The 18,419-nt window shown below is 23.8% G+C and overlaps 1 protein-coding gene across 2 annotated transcripts; it reads left to right on the top strand.

The window, feature by feature from the left end:
• Positions 1-9,015: 9,015 nt before the first annotated feature.
• On the top strand, positions 9,016-18,350 carry LOC145834621 (uncharacterized). Of its 2 annotated transcripts, none has more exons than XM_082942096.1 (14): positions 9,016-9,101; positions 9,634-9,714; positions 9,827-9,979; positions 10,614-10,792; positions 11,498-11,621; positions 12,019-12,262; positions 12,402-12,533; positions 12,695-12,882; positions 13,035-13,178; positions 13,290-13,373; positions 14,166-14,324; positions 15,882-15,999; positions 16,137-16,300; positions 17,909-18,350. In XM_082942096.1, the coding sequence occupies exons 1-14, from the start codon at positions 9,045-9,047 to the stop codon at positions 18,296-18,298; spliced, it is 2,217 nt and encodes a 738-aa protein (XP_082798222.1). In that variant the 5' UTR covers positions 9,016-9,044; the 3' UTR covers positions 18,299-18,350. The 2 variants fall into 2 exon arrangements, with proteins under 2 accessions (XP_082798222.1, XP_082798221.1); XM_082942095.1 differs by having other exon boundaries at positions 14,166-14,339.
• Positions 18,351-18,419: the final 69 nt, after the last annotated feature.

Genomic DNA, 18,419 nt, shown 5'->3' with positions numbered 1-18,419 from the left:
TGTTAAATAGTATAAAAATATTGAATATATATTCTTAAGCTACCTCAAACGTTTATTAATAAAAAAGATTTGGATGACAAAAAACTATTGTCTATATTGTAGAGTTTTTGAGTCAAATTAAAACTTTTCTGCTAAACAGTTTAAAACGGTTAAAAATTCTATGTTTTTTTTTTCAAATTTTCTCAAATTCCAGGTTGTTACAGGTTTCAAGGTTTTTTAGCATCCCTGAGCAAAGTCATAGGTAATTACTTAGCTAGTGTGGCACCAATATATATCAAGCTGAAATTGTGTAATGTTTGATGTCTTTTTTAACCATAATTTTGGGCTAAAAATTTTTTTTTTCTTTTTAATTGATATTATATTAGAAATTTATTATCTTTAAGACCATTTTTAATTTTAGCTCATACATAATATCAAGCTTTTGTAGTTAGGCTTAAAAATACATAATATACAAATACAATCTCTTACTTACAAGATTATCTTGTTTACTTCATAAATAAGTAGATAAATGTTTATGAATTTACATAGCTTGTTTAAAAAACTTTATTGTTTTAAACTTACAAAAAACATTGATTTTTAGCCTAAATCTATGGATAAAAGAGACATTAAGTATTATATAATTTCAGTTCGATATTGGTGCAACATCATGCTAGGTAATAACAAAGTCATAGAGTTGAATAGGCTTCTTATTAATAGCACAAACTAAAAATACAAGTCTTAATTATGTTGAAATTCTAACTCATTAATAATTTATTATTTTTGAGAATAAACAATTACTCAGTTTCACCGCAGAAAAATTCTAACTCATCCTATATTACCATTTAAAAAAATATTTAAAAAATTAAATATATTATTAATTCTATACATACAACCAAATTCAAATATTAAAGATTTTTCTTTTTTTTTGTATTTTGAAGAACTCTAAAATGTGTTACTAAACAAGTGTGTAGATTCTCAAGAGGTGACTGTAATTACTTAGTATGGATGTCACACCAATATCAGCTGAAATTATATAATATTTATTGACTGTTTTAACCATATATGGCTAAAAAGATACTTTGTTTTAAACAAGCTATATAAATACATAAACAGTAATTTAATAAAAATAAATTATAACAGTATCTTCTTTTATTGTACCAACATATTTTTCAGTGTGTTAATGGATTTCTGTAAAAAAATAAATAATGTAAAAGAAAAAGAATAGAAGCTAATGTAGGATATATTTAAATGAATATTTAAATGAATATTTTAATGAACACATGTATACACCTACCTTGAGTTTTTATTCTTTTTCTTTTACAGTATTTCTTTTTTAAAAGAACCCAGTTGAAGCTTGTTAATCTGTTTACACACAGAAACATGTTGGTAGAATAAAAGAAGATACTGTATAATTTGTTTTCATTATATATTCCAGTGAACTTGTTTCACTAGGATCTTTTGTTAATAGACACTTAAATTTATATTTTGAATTGTTAAATAGTAATTTAACTATTCAAAAAATAAGTTCAAGCGTTTGTTAACAAAACTGTTTTTTGTTTATTTTTTATATAAAATTTTATTTTTTCAATTTTGGGTTGCCACTCTTTGAGTCAAAAAATCTTCTCTGAGTGACTAGAAACTTCCCTGAGTTTCCCTATTTTTTTTTCAAATCCTTAAAAATTTCATTAATTAAAAAAAAACTACAATGTTAATACTAAGAATATTGAAGAATATTGAAAATTTCCCTGAGATTTTTAAAAAATCTTAAAATTTCCTTGAAGTTTTTGAAAAAACCAAAACTGCCTCCTGAGCTAATAAAAATAAATCAAAGTTACTGAGTTTCCCTGAGATTTTCTACAACTTGAAATTCCCTGAATTCCCTGAGTGTGTGGCAACCCTGAGTTTTTTCAAAATTCTTTCTGACAGAACTTTCTAAATATATCAAGGAACACTTCCCTAAATTTTGAGTTAATTATCTCAAAAAACGTAGGAGATAGATTTATAGTGAAATAGTCTATTTTTGCCGTTTTAGTTTGCGCCTCCCATAAAGAACCTATTGCTGCCTCCGACTTTGACCAGCTGTATATCAAAAATTATTTTGAATTTTTTAAATCTGTATAAGGCAACTTATAGCTTTTTAAAAATTATTTAAGATCAAATTAAACTTTTTTAACTTTAACTTTAGATTACTTTTTTTTTTTTTTTGAAGAGGTTATTTAGATATTACCAGTATTTCAATAGTAAACACAGTAACATTCAAACATTTTTGTGCTAATTAATTTTTAGCAATTGATATTAGTCTAGGCCATAGGGGATACAATATAAATAATATTGACTCATATGAAAGCTTAAACTTTTAACAAGTCAATTTTTTAAATTTGCAATAAAAACCAATGGACCTCTAGTTTTATCAATTTGCTAGGAAAATTAAAATTTTAACTAGAAATCTACCTTATCCTTCATTTTATAAGCTAGAGACTTCAAACTTAAAAGAAACATTCCTTATATAGTGTAAAACCTAAACATTTTGGATTTTTGAAATTAAAATAAACAATATTTAGAAAGAAAATACTAAAAATAGATGATTTTTTGAATAAGATTTAGATTATTTAACATTAAAAGATTGGTAACAAAATGAAGGAAAATATATATTTTTAGTGAAATATTTATTTTTGTCGTTTTTAGTGCTTCTTCTTCTAAGGAACTGATTGAGTTAACAGACTTATATATCTTTTATCTTTAGAGTTAATCTCATTAGTCTAATAGCAAAGATAAAACTATGTAAATTAAGATCAACTTGTAAAAGACAAGGAAATCCAAGTACATACTATTGAAAACATTTAAACAACTTAATAAGTGAAAAACTAAGATTTGTTATTTTAAATAGTAGACACTTATAAGATTATTTCAACTATAGTTGAGTGTCATAATTAAACAAATAAAAAATATTGTGTGAAGCTTGGTTGATTTGGAATATTTCTTTTTAATCTCTATTAAATATTAAAGAAAAACAATTAAAAACAACTTCAGATTATATAAAATTTGGATAAGGATGTAATTCTGATTCTCATTTTCAAGAGTGTTTCAACTTTTGGGCAGGCAACAGTACATTCTACATTTTAATTGGCTTAGTACTAGAATTTGATTAGCAGACAATTGAAGTCTGCAAAATAAAACAGTCTTAAAGCAGTCTTTTTTTGTGAACTTTTATTGTGAAGTTTGAATAAAAAAATGATGTTTTGCTACAAACTCTATATTTAACTCAATGTGTCACACAATATTTTAAAATAACAACTCAAGATCTTTTTGATACAAAAACTCAGTTTTTTTACTTTAAAACCAAAAAAAATCTAAAAATAGAACAGCGGATTTTCTGCCAATCTTGTTTATTGAACTAACAAAGATAACAAAAAAAATTTTACAGTAAAGTTGTTTAATAATGCTTTACTTAATTAGATATACATTTTTTAACCTCAAAAATTTTTACAAAGTATTTTGAGGAAAAAACTTTGACAACTACACAAGTGAACAGAAACTGTTCTACACTGGTGGTGTTATAAAAAAAACGTATTAAAATTTTACAGCATAATTGACGTTGTGGCGTTAAGTTTATATCCAAAAATTACTCAACAGTACCATTTTAAGTTAAAACAAACGAACGTTTGTTCAGTAATCAAAATTCTTCTGGTAACCCTCGTTTACAGTAATTATTAAAAAAACTAGGGAATAAACAAGTACCCACTTAAATTTATTTTAAAACGTTCTGGTAAAGACTTAAAAGGTATCCGTTGTGTGCGACTCGATAACCGAAAGATTCTCCATGCACAAGGTCCCAGGACCAAATAATTTCAGCAAATTTTTTGTCGTTCAATAAACTATAATATTTATAGTATTAGCTAAGTAATTTGTCAATTAAATGGGTTAAATTTAAATTAAAGATTGATTTTAGTAATTAAGCTTTAATTAAATAACTAACAGATTGTTGTAATAAGAAAAAGCCTTTACTTATTTCATATTATATATTTCGGCACCTTAATTGCTTTATTCTCTATAATAAAACAAACAAGAAGGGGACTTTTTAAAGAGTAAAAGAAAAGTGTTTCATTTAAAAGTAACATATATTGTACATGTTTGAAATGTTTTAAACTTTAAGAACTTACTAAGAAGTTTAGTTCTGGAATAAGTTTGGTAATTTTAAGATAAACAGTTTAAGCCTCAGGTAAATACAAACACAGTTTGTTTTAAATTTAATTACTTTAAACAAAAATATAAATACAGTTACCTCTTGCATATCTACGCACTCGTTTGGTTGCGCATTTTAGAATTCTCTAAATATACAAAATAAATAATGATTCAAAAAATTTTTTAATGATACGAAATTAATTTATTGTATGTATTGATCTAGCAGTATATTTAGCTTGTTTATATAAAATTTAAAATGCTAAATCACCTCTCTACATCTATATAATAGTAGGTATGCCTATCGTTTTGTTACATTATATAGTTTAAACACGCATTTTTGCTGAGAATTTCAATGTGCGTAGATTCGCGAGAGGTTACTGTAACTTAAGATATAGCCGCATATAAAAAAACACTTAATAGCTGCTGATCAGTTTGCAGTTTTAGTTCTTATTATCTATGTGAGAATACTATTTGCAACTACATTTTAAAAGTTTGGTAACGAGTAACTATCTTATTTTGCTTAATTAGAAATTTATAGTGAGAAAAAGAAATTTTCAATTAAAAACTAGTTCATCTATCTTTAAATTTCTACATTTGAAAAAGGTATTTTCTTTTAATATATTTTTATATGGTAAGGGAAGAAAAAAAACTAATAAGGAAAAATAGTAAGTAACTATTTGGTTTATTACAACAGCTAGAATTTTATTAAGTTAATGCAATTTTCATAGTTTTTAATAAACTTTTAAAATAGAATTTTAATTATATTGTTATGAATAGAATTGTATTATATACATTTTTTCAGTTTATTTTACTAAAAAACTTGTAATTTTTGTTATGAACTGAATACAGTACATAATTAATATAATTTTAGCGTGGTGTGATTTAAAGATCGTATATGAAATATTAAAAAAACTTGAATCTTCAAGAGTCTAGTCTAGCTAGACAATTTAAGAGCAAAAATAGTTTAAAAGCAGCTATAAGTAATGAATCGGAGCTTGATTTTTAATGACTTTGTTTTAGAAAGTTATTTTCGAGAAAATTCAAAAAGATTTAAAATAATTTGTGCTGGCAAGTATAATATATTAGAGTGTATATCAAAAGTTAAAGTTTTTTCTACAATGAAAAAAAATCGGTATTTTATTACAAACAAGTTAAAACAATATTAATAGTTTAGTATATTATATAAATTGTTATTTCCTATGGAGAAATACGTTTTTAGCTATGCATACACTTTTAAAAAGTGATTAGAATTTTATTTAATATTATTACTTTTATATTAAGTACACGTTTATCATAAAACGTTGATGAGTTCTGTAAAAACTTAAGTTATTAGCTTTGGTAAATATACAATATATAATATAAAAGCTTTTAAGTTTAAAAGTCTAACGTTTTACTTTGAGATAGGCACTGCACTTCACATTTTAACTTTGTCAAACAAAGTTTTTTGAGTGTGAAAAAACTTGTTTGTTCTTTTCTTTTGTTTTTAAATCTTACAAGTTTAATAGTGAAACAGTTTTTAGATAAAAGTATCTACGTGTAGATAATAAAATAGTAATCATTTTGTTAAAACAAGTTAAACTTTTTGTAATTAATTGATTTAAAAATAATGAAAGATTTTTATAAAACTATATGTTGAGAGGAAAAAATATCTACTAATATATATAAAGTTTTTGTCAAGAAAAGGTTATTAATTTAGCAAAAACAACTAATTCAAATTCAGAAAACTTAAGTAATAAAAAACTGCAAATCTGATTTTTATGACAGTCTACAAACAGTTAATGTTAAATAGTTACGCTAAAAAGTGCTAAATGCATTTTATATGTTCAGTTGTAAAAATTTACAATGTAAAAAAAAAAAATGTTTATAATCTATTTTAAACCTTTTTTTTTTACGAGTTTTTTATCTTATAAATGTATCATCGATCCATTCATTTAAAAAAATGCGCAAACAGAAGTTGTAAATCGAATAAAAAAACTATATATAAAGTTAACAACTGTAAAGTATTTTTTTAGTATTAGTAAATATTAAATTTATATATCTATTTATTTTTATTGAATTAGTTATTTTAATTTATTTTTAAACTTTGAACTCGATAGTTACTGAAGAAATTGGAAAGAAATAAACAAAAAAAGTAAAGTGAAGATTTTGTAATATAAAAAAACTCACGAATTTTGATTAAACAACGTCGTTAATAACAAAACGTGTTTAAAATTTTAATTTTCTTGTTAGTTTAGAAAGTTTTTTTTGCATAAATTAAACATATTAAAAACTAGATAGATAAAAAATAGATAGTTTTATATGTCCCTCTACAAATAGGTAGCTGTATAACAGTTAAATAACACTTGTATTATAAAAAACTAAAATACTAACTTATAAATGAACATACACTTAGTTGAAATGAAATCATTTTTTTTAGTTTTTTATAAAACCAAGTGTTTTAGTATTTTAATTCTTTTTTTTTATAAATAAGAAATTGACCGTTCAGACCAAAAAAAAAAAAATAATATTTTCCGTGATGTAAATTTTTTTTAAACTATTCTTTAAAAAGTATTCAATAATTTTTTTTAAAGTCAAGGTTTTGTTAGAATATGACTACAATACCAAGCTCAGCAGCACAATTGCATTTTTTATGAGACATTCGCCAAAAATTGCTTGAGCATATCATTTTAAGTAAAAGAAAATGTTTTTGAGTGTTCATAGTTATTTATTTATTGAATTCAGGCAAGCAGTATAATTGCTAAAAAACTTCAGTAGTTTTTCACTTGAAAAAAAAGTTTTATTTTAAGTTACTCTAAATATCCTAACTTTTTTTTTTTAATTTAGAGCTGTAATAGTTTAAGTTAAATTAATTTAGCAGTTTTAAATGTTCTTTTTTAAATTAAAATGCTTAAGGATCTAAGTTTAAAAGATTATTGCGTACAGTATATGTACAACCGCTAAATTTACAGGAACTAAACTTATTACAGCTATGACTTTAGTAATCATACAAGTTTTTACTATCTGACAGTTGTATATATGCAGAATATTTTGTTCTAAAATTGTTGTATGCTTATAATCATGTCAATATGAAAAGATAAGAAAAACCTTGGTAGGTGTCAGACATGCATAAAGCGTCACTTTTACACGGAGCTACACTTTTGCACGAACCGATACTTTTGCAATAAAAGATAGTTTATCTTAAAAACAGTTTAGCAGTTAACTTATTTATTGGAAAACAATGTTTAAAAAAAGAGTTTTAAACTGTAAAAAATACTAATTAGAATATTTAAGGCTTGTGCAAAAGTGACGCTTCGAGCATTTGTGACCCGTTTCCGAAAAACTTAGTAAAAAAAAACAGTAATAATATCAAAAAAGAAACTTATCATGTTTTTGTTTGAACGTGTTTTCCTTATTTAGGAATGAATTTAATGACTTATAGCATAAAACTTCCGAAATGATTTAGGAGTAGAATCACGTTTAGTTTTTTTGATTTTGTAGCTAAATTAACTTTAACTTAAATTTTCTTTATCTTACATTCAAAATATTTTATTGAGATTAAACAACAACAATAAATAAGTCTAGTTATAGTTAAAAAAAGTTTATTGCATGTCAAAAAATAATTAAACAGTCAATTACTTATATAGTCGATTGACAAAGTTAGGAGCTTTTAAAATTTTTAAATTTAACCATAATTACTTTACATGTAACTCTAATTTATTTATAGCTCGAAAGTAGCTGTATCAGGATTATTTTACGTTACTTAATTTTGTCTATAAAATTTGTTCCTAGAAAGTGGTACTGCATACTTACTGATAAAAAAGGTTTTTTATAAACTTTTAAAAACTTAGACTGAATTTAGACAAACTAAACAAAACTTTTATTGTATATTGTTTTATAAGATAGCCTAGATTGCTTTTTGGTAAACTGAAAGTTTTAAGAAAATCAAAATATTAAGCAAAAATCGTTAACATGAAGTTGAGAACAACAATTGAAAATAATTTGAAATAGTAAGTATAAGAATAGAAATCAAAGCATTTTATAAACATTCCTATACATTTTTATACAAGAAAATGTTTATACCTCAAATGATGTTAATAATATTTTTAATCAAACATAAACATAGAAAACTAATAAAATAAAACCAAGTTTAGTAATAAGCGTTGCAAAACTTTCACGTTATAGAGTTAGTAAATACGTATTTTATTGTTATATTCTATAAAAATAAATTGTTGTTCTATCTAAAACTCTGATGTTTTAAATTAATAAAAAAATGAAAGTTTATTCTACTTTTCAGTATTATACAATTAAAATTAAGTTTGTTGGCTCCAAAACTGTTTTCATTTAAAAATGAACTACAAAGCATTTCCTACTTTAAAATATACTATTTAATAAAGTACTTTTTGAAAAAATTGTAGCCGACTTATTTCTTATTTTTCACTAAACTAAAAAAGTTTTAATAACGATAAAAAATAACTGAAATAATTCCTCTATAGCAGTTTTCATTGGCAAGTTAAAGTTTACTATCTAAAATTAATTGCTTTTAAAGGAAACCATCTGTTAATTCAAAACTGTTTTTAGTTTTATTAAAAAGTAATTTGATTTTTTTAAATAAACTTTTATTTAACGTTAAAATAAATGAAAATACTTTAACAAGAAAAATTATTAAAAAAAATATCCATACACGTATTATCAAATTACATTAAGGAATTTTTATTTGTATATTTGTAAAATTTCAAATATATCAGATAATAACCAGTACTTCTTGAATTTATATTTACACAAACCATCAGTTTTATTGTAGTCTTGTAATGAAGGTTAACATTAAAAAACTTCTTTAACTCGGATAAAACTAAATTAAAACAACTTTTTAGAATTTATATTTAAAGAATGTAACTGTAAAGAAAATGAAATTGTTAAGCAAAAAGAGTTTTTTAATATTTTCTTTGCTTTTAATAGAATCGGTCAGTAAGTTTTTATTTATCACTTGCATTTTATCAAATAATTTCTAACACTTTTCTAATATCAAAATGTCATAATTTAGTATGGTAATCATATGAACCGATCTAAAGTTTTTTTTTAAAGTGTTAAACTGTTGTGTGTATTTAAAAAAGGAACTTTAATCTATTTATAATTATATATTTAAAAATTGAGATGATTCAATGTACGCTAATTTTTACTAATATCTATAAATATTAAAAAAATATTTCTTTATATGAAACATTAACATTGAACTAAAGTAACATTTAATAAGTTAATAAAAGGCAGAAAAAAGTTTTAGACTAAAAATTTCGTAAATAATTTAAGCACAGTAGCACAGTAGTACACTTAAAATTTAAGCACAATATTTTTCATAAAATTAACTTTTTTTAATTAGCAGAAACTCGATGTTTAAATAGGTTAAATCATACTTAAATAGTGTCAAATTAAAAAAATGCTTTGTCTAAAATTAAAAACGATTCATTAGAGTTAAACTATAGATATTCTGTTTAACAGTTTTCATTGCACAAGAAAAGTTTTTATGTAGACCCAATAAAAGGAAGATACTTCTATTCTGGAAAATATCCAGAAGTTAAAGTTCGTTATTAACAATATATTTGTTATTTGAATATTGTTGAATTATACGTTTGTATCAAGCAATTTTTAGAGTTTTTTTTATTTTAAAAAACATAGTTATGAATTAATCTAGGTTATTAAAGGCAAAAAAGACGGCCCTTATGCAACATTAAACGGTGCACTTGATAATATAAGAATTTTAAGACGAAGCAGTAAAAGTTACCAACATGTGTTTATTTTTCTTAGAGGAGGAAATTACAGAATTTTCGAACAAACTTTAATAAAAGTAAACGTTTTTTGAATTTTATTTTTCAAAAAATACTTTAGTAAAATTTGTTTTGTTCATCATTTGTATACTAATTAAAAAACAACAAGAAAGTGTTCATAGGTTGTACAACTACCTTAAACTGTATACCTTTAGACACAACAGTATGGTATGTAGCTATATTTTAGAACATTTTTATAGTACGGTGCTTATAATACCATAAGTATAAAAATTTAACGAACAAAGTTAAAAAAAAACACATAAGTTTTTTGAAAAGGTATGAATTTAGACAAATTCATATAATTTCAAAATATACTAGTACAAATGTAAATCAAATTAATCAAAAAAGATGCTGAAATATTTGGTTATAACATTTTTTCTTTTATTCAATAGTTCGTAAAGCACAACCCAGTTTTTGTGATAGTTACTTAAATTTATTTTGTTATAAAACTTAACTTAAAAATTTAAAAATATAAAACTTTGTGAATTTAAACTTCTTTACTGAACAAAAAACTTGTTTAAATTTTTATTAACTTTCAAATCATATAACATAACAATATTAGAATAAATTATTGTTAAGTTTTGTTATTAAATATCTACAATACTACTAGTTATATTATGACTTTCTTAAATTATAAAAATTTAAATAATTTAGGATGAAAATGTTCATATAAGAAATTACAAGAATGAAAAAGTTATTTTTGTGCCTACCAAAAGTTTAAAACAATTTAGAAAAGTCAAACAACTTGAAGGTTACACACTTTATAAAACTAGGTTCAACGAAGATTGTCCAATGGAAGCTTTTATAAGTAGGAGAAGACTTATAAGAGCTAGGTTAAATTTATCTCATCTTGTAAAAATAAAAACACAGTTATTTAACTTTAGTTTTATTTATTATTATTCCTACATTTTTTAGCGTAATATAAATGACAAAAATAAAAAACACTTATACATGTATTTTTTAAATAAAAAAAACTTCTCAAAAGTGTGTTTAGAAGAATGTTTTAAATACAATATTATTTTAATGATTTTTATGTATTTGAATATTAATTTTAATATCCTTAATTTTTATTTTTTTTAAGAATCTTTCAAAGTATTGAAAATATAAAATTAAACTAACTACCCATCTTACATTAATATTGTTATCAAATACACCTTTTCTAAATTATTTTTAGAAAATTTTGAGTACATATCAAAAAAACATATTGTTTAAAAAACTGTTGTAAAAAAAAAAAAGTTTCATATTTTAATTATTATCACGTCAATTTAATAAAGTAGTATTTCTTTGTTTTGATTAAAAAATATTGTTCTAAAGAAAATACTCAGAAAATATTACATTGCTTCTTTATTCTAGAGGAAGGAAAACAGTTAGTTTGAAAAAAATTACGTGTTTAGAGCTTTTAGCTTTCGAGCTTAAATTCAAATAAAGCGTTAGGTTTGTACTCATACATAATCCTTCTACAACAACTTTTTAAAATAAAATTTGAAGTTAAACGTGTCTGAGAAATGCATTCAAAAGTTCCTATATATTTTCAAAAGGAAACCTAATGTTAAGAAATGGACAGGGAGTAACTTTAGTGGTGAGGGACCTTATCTTTATATCAACAACTTGCTTAAATCGACAAAAGACTGCGATAGAGAGGGTAGTGGTGGCTTTAGGCAGGTTAACAAACTGCAGTTTTATAAAAGCTTAGCTGTCTTCAAACTTTGTATATTTTTTAGTAGTAGAGTAAATTTTGTATTTAAATACTAACTTGGATATTAATTGAAACTTTTTTGTGAATTTGAATATATATATTATATTTTATATTAATTAAACTCTTGATGATTGCAGAAAAAAATTAACACAATTAAAAAAAGAGCTTGTGAAGAAATTAGACTTTTTAAGCTCCGATCAAATTAGTTTTTCTTATAGCCGTTGTAGTAAACTCTGTAGTCTATATATTGGATTATAAATGCTTTACATGTTTTTCTATTTAATTTCTTATAAAAATCTATAAACCCTTGTAATATTGATATATTCTTGTTAAAAAAAAAACAAAAACAGAATAATTTTTTAGGAATGTCCTGACGAAAACAAATATGGTTTTGTGTTCAGCGGAAAAGATATAAAAAAGACAGTAGGAAACAGAAAAAGTGAGATAGATGTAGTAATTTTTCAATCGTGGACAGCAGAACGAGGAAGAGTAAAAAATGTTATAAATGCAAACAAAACAGTTATTTTTGAGAAACCTTTGAAGTTTAAAGTTGGAAGTCATCCAAAATCTTCAGGATGGAGATACATTATTGAAAATGCATTTACGGGTTAAAAATATGTATTAAATGTGGGAAATCTTTAGCAATCCTTTTTAATCACTGTTTACATTTAAAAATTCTTCAGGTTTTAATTGAAAACCTTATTACTTTTATGAAAAATTATAATTACTCATACTTTTAATTTAAGAACTAGATAGCCCTGGTGAATTTTATTGTAGTAGAAAGATGAAACAGTTTTATGTTGCTTTGCCTAAGTCTTTCGAAAAACTGCTATTAAGAAGAGGAATAGAAATTCCTAAACAATCAAAACAGATAATTAGTAAGTTTGTTAAATAAATATGCATAATATTTCATAAAAAACAGTCATATTTATAAAACATTAATTTGTACAAGATTATATAGCCTCAAATAACTTTCTTGTTTATTTAAAGCTAAATTTTACTTTAGATTGCTTTACAAATACTATGTGTAATTTTTTAGTAAAAAATACTGAAAACGTTTCAATAACTGGAATCACTTTTGTTAAAACTTCTTCCGGAGAAATGAACTTTCATCGAGCCCCAGCTGCAATTGAAGTATATCATAGCAAAAACATCAATATAAAAAGTTGTAACTTCCAAGATATCGGATACACTGGAGTGTATGCTTTGTCTGTAAAAAATCTAAAAGTAATTTAGTTATTTTTTTAAATCTTTTGATATAAAGTTCTCGAATTACTATAAATAACTACTCAAGTCTACTGATCGCCTAGTCTAATTTTTGTCTTGCAATTTTACAACTTCATACAGTCGAACAGTTATTTATATTATGAAAAATTTAGGTAAGCTTGTGCAATTTTAGGAGAATTGGTTACATGGGTGTAGCAATAGATTATATGAACGATCCAAACTCAATTAATTCTACAAAAGATATTTTTATTAACCAAAACACTTTTTCACAATGTGGAATGACTAACATGCTTCAGGTGATTGTAATTCTAAAATAAGAAGTTTTTTTTTATGAGATATTACAAAACATTTATTATTTATTTTTTTGAATAGACTTTTATTTTCTAATTACTTGAATCAACTTTTAGCCTTCCTGTATTCACGCTCGAGGGTCGAAAAATATAAATATAATGGACAACCACATTTATAACACTTGTTATTCAGGTATAAGAGTAAGTTTTTTAATCAAAGTCAAGTCATTTAAATTTAGTTCGCTAAGTTTTTCTTTTGAGTAACGGTGACTAAAAAAATAATTTGTATAAAAAATACTAGTTTAAAAAGTATGGTATACTTTTTAAAAAGAAAACTACTTTAAAAAATCTTATTCTTGTTTTTAAGGTTATTTCTAAATCTTTATAAACTTTACGCTATTTACAGTAGTGTAGTATTTTCAAAAAAAAATAAAGCTTTTCTATAAGACTTATGAAATAAGTTTTATATACAGAAATATTGTAAATATCCAAAAAACTAACTAATAAGGTTTATAAATTCGAACAATAACATTGTTATTTTGTTTATGATTGTTTTATTTGTTAAGAATTAAAAGTTTAAACTAAAAAATTGATTTTTTTAGCTTGTAAGAAATTGTAAAAGCTTGTGGTGTAGGACTCGATAACCGAAAGGTTTTTTCGTACACCAGGTCCTTAAACTAAACTTGTTTTATTGTTCAATAAACAATGTATTATAAAATACTTGTTTCATTAAAAATAAATTTTAGTAAAATAGCAAATAAAGTTTTTAATCGCTCTAATGAAAAATATTTTTTAAAACTTAAAGTTAACAAAACAGGCCCAAATAGTATTAAAAGTAAAGTTTTTTTATACTGCAAATGTCTAGAAATAATTTAATTAAAATCTTAACAAAAACAAAAAATTCAAATGGTAAAATTAGCAGTCTAAGATTTATAATTTTAGTAAGGAGATAAACTGATCATAATAAAGTTTCAAACTTTGCGTAAAATTTAGGCTGGTTGGCAACAAGGCTTTGAAATAGATTATGTTAAAAGAAATGAACACGTTTTTAAAATTGAAAGAAACCATATCCACCATTTTGGACAAGGAATTTTAAACGACTTTGGAGGAATTTACTTATCTATGAACCAGGAAGACTGCAAAATTAATCAAGTAAATCAAGAAAAAGTTACTGAGTTTTTTACATAAATACAAAAGTATAGTTCAGTTATTTTATTATTGAAACGTTAGTTTTGTTTTTGAATCAGTTTTGTATACTTTACATAAAAAGTGATCGCATATATTTATTAGAATTAAATGGTAAAAATAAATACAAACCTTGTGAATTATCTTAATTAGAACTTTTTAAAAGAACTTCAACTTTACTAACTTTAAAATAAAAAACAAAAATTACTTTCAACTAGAAGATTAAAGATTTTGAAATATTTGTTACTAAAAGTTTAAAATGTTACTATCAAAAATGAATTTACAAAATTTCTTCCTTTCCCTCTTTTCAAGTATTAAAAAAATCAAGCTAGTGATATAAAAAGTCTTAAAAAGTGTTCGTGGAACTTATCGTCTAATCTAAGATAGAATAAAACACACCTATCTAGTACCCATACCTAATAAAAGACATTAACAATCTGGAATCAGACTAAGAAAAATGACTTGAAAAATCTTTAATTGCTGCAAAGTTTTAAATAAGTTTTACTTTTATAGACTAATAATGAAGGGTGAACTCAAATTATTTTAAAAATAAACTGTTTATCAAGAGGTAATATTAGAAAAGTCAAGTATATATACTATTTTAACAATAATGTTTGGATGTTTGGAATAATTCTTTATTTTTATGGCCAATTAGGTTTTGGAATAAGTTACAAGATAAGGTAGCTCCACGTAAAAAAGTTAAACAACTTCTTTAAAAAAAAACTTGTTTTAAATAACGTGGTTATCAGTAACACTTTTAAGTAAGTTGTTTCTTTTTTTATAAACTATTAGTTTAGTTTATAAGTTAAGTTTTTTTCCTATGAATTATGGCTTCTTTTTTTAATACTCTAAATAAAATATGCTAAAGGTAAAAAAAATATAAATGGTAAAAACTTCATTTTGATCTTTATACTTATATCTGTAGTACATATCTAATTTTATGTATGACTTATTGTTTAACTTTTTATTTAAACTTATTGCAGAGAATTATGTTGCAAACGTTTAAAATAAATTTTATTCTACGTTATATTACATAAAAAAATGCTCTTGAGTTTATTCATTAGATCAATATTTTTATGTCTAAAAATAAACCATACATTTGGTTAGATCTCAACAACGGTTTCTCGCGACTATGCCTGCCTGATGAGTCCTAATTAGGACGAAACCAGTCGTAGGTTGTCTCGGATACCGTTGTTGATGGTTGTGTGGTAAAGTTCATTATTTATTATTTGTGGAGCGAAGCAAATTAACTTTGTTGATGATTGCCGTAATAAATACTGGTTAAAAATAAATCAGAAGTTTGAAATATTTTTCATAATTTGATATTAAATCTTTTTTTTTTCTTTTTTTGCTACGTAAAAAAAAACAAAATCAGTATATCACATTAGTTTTTTAATAAAGTTTAAAATTAGTTATAGTTGACAATAGGCTTTATTGAGAAAATTAATATTAAAATGTGCACTATATTTAAGACATATAAAATAAAGCCAAAAATAATTGAAAAAGTTATAATTTTATTTAAAGAAAGAAGAAATTTGTCATCTTCACGCTTTGGTGCGACATAATGTAATTCACCACTCTCAAAGTTATTTATATGGAGGATCTGGTATTTATTGTGACACTGCTGCATCATCCGTTACAAGTTGGTAAAAAGTACTGATAAATAATTTAGTTTGAAATTTTGTTTTTTAGTTAAAGAGAAGAAATTATACTAAAGTAAAAAAAATGCATCAAAAAAGTTAAGTTTTACATAAAACAAAAAATATTATTGTTTACTAGTTGAATCAAATTGGCTTTATCGTTTGTATGATGGAGCCTTCTTATTTCACTGTGGAATCAACAATAGAGCTTTGGGAAATGTGGTTTATCAAACTGGCAGTAGAAGATTGATTGGTACGTGCAATAATGTCATGATAGGTAGTAATGGACTCCTTCCGAGACAAGTAAAGTTTTTAAGTTTAAAACTACTAAACTAATTTGGTTTATTTTAATCATGTGTATGAAAAATCATAAAGGTTTTGTTTAAAAAAATATTATTAATAGTTAAAAAAATATGAATTCAGTAAGGACGCAACAAATTTAGTAATTATTAGTTATATCAAGCTACATAAATATGACTAATTAAAAAATAAATAAAACTTAGGACTTTGTTTAGACTTAACTATTAAAACAGCTAAACAAAGAGTAAATAAAACTAAGAGTTTAGAAACTTAAAAAACTTAATACTAGTTGTAAACTTAAAAAAAGGGCAATCTAGTTTTGTTTTTATCAGTTAATTCTTACGCGGGTGCACGACTATTAAAATTTACTACTTCCCATTTATTATGAATTATTTCTTTAAGTAAATGTTTAAAATACAAATAAATTTTAACACATTTATCTTAGTAATTAGACCTACATAAGCTTTTTTATTTTTAAATATCATAAATATCTCTTAGAGACGAGGCCCCTTAAAGTTTTTATAAGAATTTAAATAATCTTTTTATGCTGCAAATAAGAACATATCGATCTCTACTTAAGAAAATGTAGAAGCTTTTGGTAGCTCTATGTTATGTGTCTTGTTTTGATATTAACAGTCATGTGAGTAAAAAAAAAAAAAACTGTATTTTTGTTACTATATATTTCAACTTAGTGAATATAAATGGTTTTTGAAATGTTTTTATGATATTTTTAATAATTAACTTTTTTTGAAATTTAGATTGGTCATGTCCCAAACTAAATTTAGCATATAATCTTTATCTTCAATACTACGACAGAAAGCTTTAATGAAAATATATATTCTTTTTTACAATGTTTTTAAATAAAATAATTTCAATAACTATTGGGAAGCTTAGTGAATTTTTAAACAACTTATGAGACTAATTAAATTACTGCGCCTAATATTAAAATATAAAGAAAAAGCTGAGAGTTAAAATAGTATAAGTAAAAATATGAATCTTGTACACAACGCAAACATTACGGTAATTACAATTTTATATAGACTTTTTTTATATTTTCAAATTGTTGTCGTGTATTAAGTAACGTGGTATTTACAAAATTGCAAAGATTAGATAGTCGAAAGAAACGGTCTGTTTTACAGTACTAATTTTAGATAAAAAGTCAGAAAAATATTTAAACGTTTTTGTGTGTTAGATCTGTTATGATTTCAACCTATAGTTAATTTAAAACTGTTCGTTAGATTTTTGAAAAGTTTAAGTAAAGTTTTATTTTCAATTTGTTTGAGTAAGAAAAATGTTTCATAATTTTTTTTTTTAGTTAAATATCAACTGGACTTTTTAACATATGTACAAAGTATACATAAACTCATAGCTACGTTTAATTTTCTAAAATTATTCTTTAAATTTTCAATTATATGCATCTAAAAAGTTTTAAAACTTGTATATTAAATTGCAAAGCCCGCAATTTAAAGAAAAGTGATTTTTTTGATACATGATATATTTTTATAAACAAAAACTAACAAGCAGTTATTTAGTATATGTGTAGTAATGCTAGAAGTTCTAAACATTTAGAACTGTTCAGCTAATTATTATAAATAAACTAATTAACTTAAGGAATTCAAAGTCCTTGGAAACGTTTTCTACATTGAAAACGCAGATACTTTAATGTGGCGCAAAGGGGATTACTGGGTCTTTGACATTCCGGAATTCAATCACAACATTTACTTTTTTCCAAACGGTTTAAAAAATCAAACAAGCATTTTCTTCCCTAAAAGTAAATCCTTTGAATTGTGGCAAAAAGATACTGGAAACGATCTTGGCTCAATGGTGACTGATCCAAATTTTGTTGACAAAAATAAAGATGACTTCCGACTGAACCTAAGGTACCCAGCATCAAAACTCACAGTGAACAAACTGAACTTGCTTGAAGTCAAAAAGCAAGCTGGAATCAAAACGAACAAGAAGGAAGAGGATGATAAGAATGTTTCAAAACCAAAAAAATAAATGAATTTTTTATACTTTTCTTATTAATTTAAATCAATGAAAGCGTTTTTTAGCATATGACATTTAGTATAAAACTAAAACAACAAGTTTCAATAAATTACTTTATTTTCCACAAAAATAT

This window comes from Thalia democratica, chromosome 4 (genome assembly GCF_965202585.1).
Source record: "Thalia democratica chromosome 4, ktThaDemo2.hap1.1, whole genome shotgun sequence".
NCBI lineage: Eukaryota > Metazoa > Chordata > Thaliacea > Salpida > Salpidae > Thalia > Thalia democratica.
This window is presented reverse-complemented; position numbering and strand designations above follow the sequence as displayed.

Coding starts and splice junctions, on each gene's coding strand:
- LOC145834621 (XM_082942095.1), top strand. CDS start 9,045: ATGAAATTGTTAAGCAAAAAGAGTTTTTTAATATTTTCTTTGCTTTTA. Junction 13,374..14,165: donor CTTGTTATTCAGGTATAAGA/GTAAGTTTTTTA, acceptor CGTAAAATTTAG/GCTGGTTGGCAACAAGGCTT. Junction 16,301..17,908: donor ATGGACTCCTTCCGAGACAA/GTAAAGTTTTTA, acceptor AATTAACTTAAG/GAATTCAAAGTCCTTGGAAA.